At 35.1% G+C, this 4,816-nt stretch overlaps 2 protein-coding genes across 2 annotated transcripts; both read right to left on the minus strand.

Moving 5' to 3' along the window:
* Positions 1–1,091: 1,091 nt before the first annotated feature.
* On the minus strand, positions 1,092–1,849 carry LOC133297790 (protein RESPONSE TO ABA AND SALT 1-like). The gene has a single exon (XM_061496990.1). It carries the CDS (start codon positions 1,847–1,849, stop codon positions 1,208–1,210), a length of 642 nt encoding a protein of 213 aa, XP_061352974.1. The 3' UTR covers positions 1,092–1,207.
* Positions 1,850–4,405: 2,556 nt separating this feature from the next.
* Positions 4,406–4,816, minus strand: LOC133297791 (uncharacterized mitochondrial protein AtMg00810-like). Its single transcript, XM_061496991.1, has one exon. It carries the CDS (start codon positions 4,814–4,816, stop codon positions 4,406–4,408), a length of 411 nt encoding a protein of 136 aa, XP_061352975.1.

Raw genomic sequence — 4,816 nt, forward strand, 5'->3', positions numbered from 1 at the left:
AATTTGTCATTTCTTATCTCCGAAGAATTATAAATTGTATTCAGAAGGCTCATTTAATGTATTTCTTTTAGTGGTTATTTTTAAAATATCATTTAACTGGGATTTAATTTTCTCTTTTAAAAACTGTGCTTTTGGGTTTTGGCCCCGACAAATATAAAAACTGTATTAAAATTGTCACCAATATTCAGACGTAAAATATTTTCAAAGTTTACTTATTTGGTAATTAAAAAAATTAAGATTAAAAAATGCAGCAAATGTGTTTTCATTTGAAGACCAAAAAATAAAATAAAATTGACATGCAATTTCTACTAATACAATTAGATATATCCATTCAACTTGTTTTTTTGGACTAACCCAATGCGGGTCAAATAAATTTTGAGCTGGATTGGATTAAAATGATTGCGAGTCAGCAATTTGATGTATGGCCCAATGGGTTAAATGTGTCTGTCTATGGGCTTGAATTATATAGTTTTTTTTTTTTATACATTTAGAAATTTATCTAATACTTAATCACTTTATTTCTTCCCTTGAAGAGTTTAAATAAAGGAAAATCGTTTTTTCATTTTACATGAGAAAATTTTGTTATGCTACACTCACAATACATGAGTGGGTCTCATCTTGACTTTTTTATCTTATTATCTTTTTGTGGACCTCACTCATGTATTGTATGTGTAACATGAGGAAAAAATTTCATGTAAAATGAAAAAATTAATTTCCTTTAAATAAACACCAAATAAAATGAATTTTATGAAACAAATTTACAAAATAACAAATATTACTTTTTTATTGAAGAAAGTAAAAGGTAAAACTCATGAGATGTCAATTTCTTGTATTGGCATAGCCGTGACAACCGACAAGGTCACTCACATTGGATTAAATAAAATAAAATCAAAATATTTTTTGCTTAATTTTTTATTGAATGGTTGCTTTGAATAACATTAAACATAATTATAAATAAGTTTACTTTATTAAGCACTGCTGCTACCAGCAATACTAAAAACAGGAAATAAATGCCACCTTGCTCATTTTAGGTAGCACGAAGTCCTCGACACTATTCTATTTAATTATTAATAACTCAATAGAGAAATCATGAAAAAAGCTCCTAATAGTGAAAAATTCCCAGTTTCAGTTTTCAGCAGCCAAGTTAAAAACCCAAATGCACGCACGCACGCGTAAGATGAGACATTTGTTGGGGATTTTCACTCTCTCATTCAATTTCAAACGCCACTGGTCCGTCTGCTGCATACTGAACCTCCTTCACCCGCAGCTGAAAGTGTGTCGCCGCCGACAGAAACTGCACCGTCTGGGACGGGCTCAGGATCCCAACCACTTTCCTCATCGTCGAGGCACGCAGGTTGTCGGCTTTCTCGGAAACACCCATCAGGGGCTTCTTGAGCCCTTCAATCGCGGAGCATCCCACCACGCGCGGTTTCGCCACGCTCTCTTGAACGCCGGCCATTGCCTCCGACACCTCTCTCTCCGCTCTCTTAGTCTCATTCGTCAATTGCTCTATCATCTGCTTCTGCTCCGTCGTTAACCCCTCAACGCCGCCGTCTGCAAGGCGGAGAATCAGGGAGGGCTTGTAGTCCCCAATCCAAAGCAAAGCTCGCTCGTATGCAGAGAGCCAAGTCGGCGAGAAAAGAAGGAAGACATCAACGTTAGCTACCTTTGATTTCTCTTCCAAATATTCCTGGTAATGAGAGAGGACTTGTTCGATTAACATTTTCTGGTGGTCAATTTTGGTTGGAGAATCGGGCATGGCTGACACGCTCAGAAGCTGTTCTAGCATGTTCTGTTGTCGCACAAGCCACTCATCGTAGAAGGCCTCAAATGATTGCTCGACCAACATTGTCGTTCTCTCTCTCTCTCTCTCTCTCTCTTTAAAGAGTAGTTGGTGCATTTGATATTTGAGAATGCAGCAATTTATAGTGTAAAGTGCTAAAGTGTTGTGTTGTCTCTTTTGCGATTTTTTAATTGTTGGATAATAGAATTTCTTAGCAGGTAAGGTTTTTGCAGTTAAGGAAGGGCGTGTGTTTGTTGGTTTCGTCATGGCGGTGGAAGCCAGAGACACTAATAAATTTTTGGTGTCACCAAAGATTTAGAACTCATTTGTTTGGGTTTCACAAAAAAAAAAAAGTAATTTTTATCTCTTTTTTATTTTATTTCAGAAGTGCTTCTTATAAAAATTAAAGCTATTTATATTTTTATAAAAATATTGAGTTTTTAAAAGAAATATTTGACTTTTGACTGTTGTTTTTCTTAGAAATTAAAATTTTTGACTTCCGGAAAAAATAGATTTGTGACTTTTTTTTGTGACTTCTGTTTTTTTTAAAGCATACATCTAACGAACTAAAAATAAAAAGTGTTTTTTTTTCTTGAAAAAAAAAAACAGCTTTTAAAAACAAAAAAAACTCATCCAAATGTGCTCTTAGTGCATCCCATCAACACAAACATTACATGTCACTCAAAATTTTCTTTCTTCTTCAAATTCTTTCTCTATCCTGTGATGTATAATATTTCTATTAACATGATGCACTAAATTTAGATACGATGCACTTAATATTTATTCCAGAGACAGAGTGTGTGTGGCAGGGGATCAATGACGCGGAGAACTGTTGTATAAATAGTTATGAATCAGGTTACAACTTACAAGAGTCGTGCCATTTTATTTTCAACCGCGTCTCTTCAATCTTCATTTCCGAAAAGTCGCCCTTTTTCGTTTCCCAATACTCGTGCTTCTTCCGTTTGTCTCTAGTCTAGTGATCCTTTATCTCTTATGTATATTTGTACTCAATAATTTTTTTTTATTCTACAATTTTATCAAAATATTCTTCAATATTTTTCTTAAATTTACGAGAATATTTTTTTTAATTCAAAATAACTTAATTTTGAGAGTTACGAAAATAATTTATCTACAGTTGGAGAATACTTTATCCCTTTAATTTATAGCACAAGGGCATTTTTTTTTTAAAGCATTTGTGAGAATTGACATGTGATCAGGACAAGCAATATATCGAAGGGCTTGAAATCTGAACCAAATCGGTACTTAAATAGTTTAACATGTCTTTATTTTCATTTCTTAGGTTTAGAACGACAGCTTTCTACTCCATACCAGAGAATTCATGCATGTCTGAATTCTGAATTGTTTATTAGCTTCTGTGTATCATGAGGCGGTGACTCCTTTGACTAAGTAACGATGCCAGCTTTCCGGCTATGAAGGAAAACTCGCACACTGTTTCCGTTTTACTAACTTTTTTATTTCTTCGGTCGCTTGAGTTCACAGTCCGTAGCCCAATGTTTCCATGTGCAAGCAATATTGGGCCTCACAGAGCAGCATTATCACTGATATCTTTAGAGTCCACTGGACATTTCGGCAAGTTGTCAAATACCAAATTGCAATGGCACGAAAAGAAAGCCATATTGGATCGCAATCGTCAGTAAGCAACTTGCAATGATTCATGTCATCATATCTTTTACATTGCATCATCTCTATTTCACAAATAATATGACAATTGATGAGGTCTACATTCTACATCAAAGTGAGTTACACTCGTTGGTTTGTGACTAGCATCCGAAATCAACAATCCCCCTCGTATCACCCATCTCCTAGCAATTTATTCCTTTCTGAAAATCAAACTCATAATTAAGTTTGTCAAGACTTGTAACACTGGAAATACTTCTTCTTTTCATTTATATCTTTTCTCTTCTGAATGAGAGTATTTATACACAACATAACTGCATAACAAACTAAAGATATAACCGAATAATCTTCTAACAAATTCTTAAAACAAATTATCTCACCAAATTCCTAAACAAAGTTATACACAACAATATTTTGAATTTAAACAATTCCTTAATCTAACACTCCCCCTCAAGTTGGTGCAAAGATGTCACACGTGCCTAACTTGTCAATTGTCTCGTTTAAAACTCTTCCCGAAACTGCTTTCGTCAAGATGTCTGCATGTTGATCTTCTGATATGATGAATGGTGTAGTGATGATTTTCTGATCCAATTTTTCCTTTATAAAATGTCTATCCACTTCAACATGCTTTGTTCTATTGTGTTGGACCGGATTATGAGCTATCTCAATAGATGCTTTATTATCACAGTAGAGACTCATAAGAATATCATACTTGATTCCTAAATCACCCAAAATATTTTTAATCCATAGGAGTTCACAAATGCAATGTGCCATCCCTCTGAATTCTGCCTCAGCACTCGATCTTGCAACAACTTTTTGCTTTTTACTTCTCCATGTAACTAGATTGCCCTCCACTAATGTAAAGTAACCTGAGGTGGATTGTATGGTTGTTTTGTCTCCAGCCCAATCAGAATCAGTGAATCCTTCAATGTTCTTCTTGTTGGTTTTTGAGAACATAATGTCTTTTCCAGGTGTTCCTTTTAGTTACCTCAAAATTCGATACACTGCCTTCATATGGTCTTCACTGGGAGAATGCATAAACCTGCTTACTATCCCTACTGCATAAGCAATGTCTGGCCGAGTGTGTGAAAGGTAGATAAGCCTCCCTACTAGCCTTTGATACCTTCTAATGTCTGCCTCCACTTGATTGGGATAAATTTCAAGTGTATGATTCATTTCAATGGGAATCTCAGCTGGTTTGCAGGCCAACATTCCAATCTCTGATAGCAAATTTAGAGTATATTTTCTCTGAGTTAAAAATATGCCATCTTGAGATATTGCAATTTCTATCCCAAGAAAATATTGCAGAGGACCTAAATCCTTCATTTCGAACTCAGTTGCCAGCTTATGTTCAAGGGACATCCTCTCGTCAATGTCATCTCCAGTTAGCACCAT

The sequence above is a fragment of the Gastrolobium bilobum genome, unplaced genomic scaffold, assembly GCF_033153095.1.
Source record: "Gastrolobium bilobum isolate Gb01-03AN ecotype WA unplaced genomic scaffold, APGP_CSIRO_Gbil_v1 utg33308, whole genome shotgun sequence".
Lineage (NCBI taxonomy): Eukaryota > Viridiplantae > Streptophyta > Magnoliopsida > Fabales > Fabaceae > Gastrolobium > Gastrolobium bilobum.

Bases quoted from the DNA above. Each gene is read 5' to 3' on its own strand.
- LOC133297790 (XM_061496990.1), bottom strand. From the start codon at position 1,849: ATGTTGGTCGAGCAATCATTTGAGGCCTTCTACGATGAGTGGCTTGTG.
- LOC133297791 (XM_061496991.1), bottom strand. From the start codon at position 4,816: ATGGTGCTAACTGGAGATGACATTGACGAGAGGATGTCCCTTGAACAT.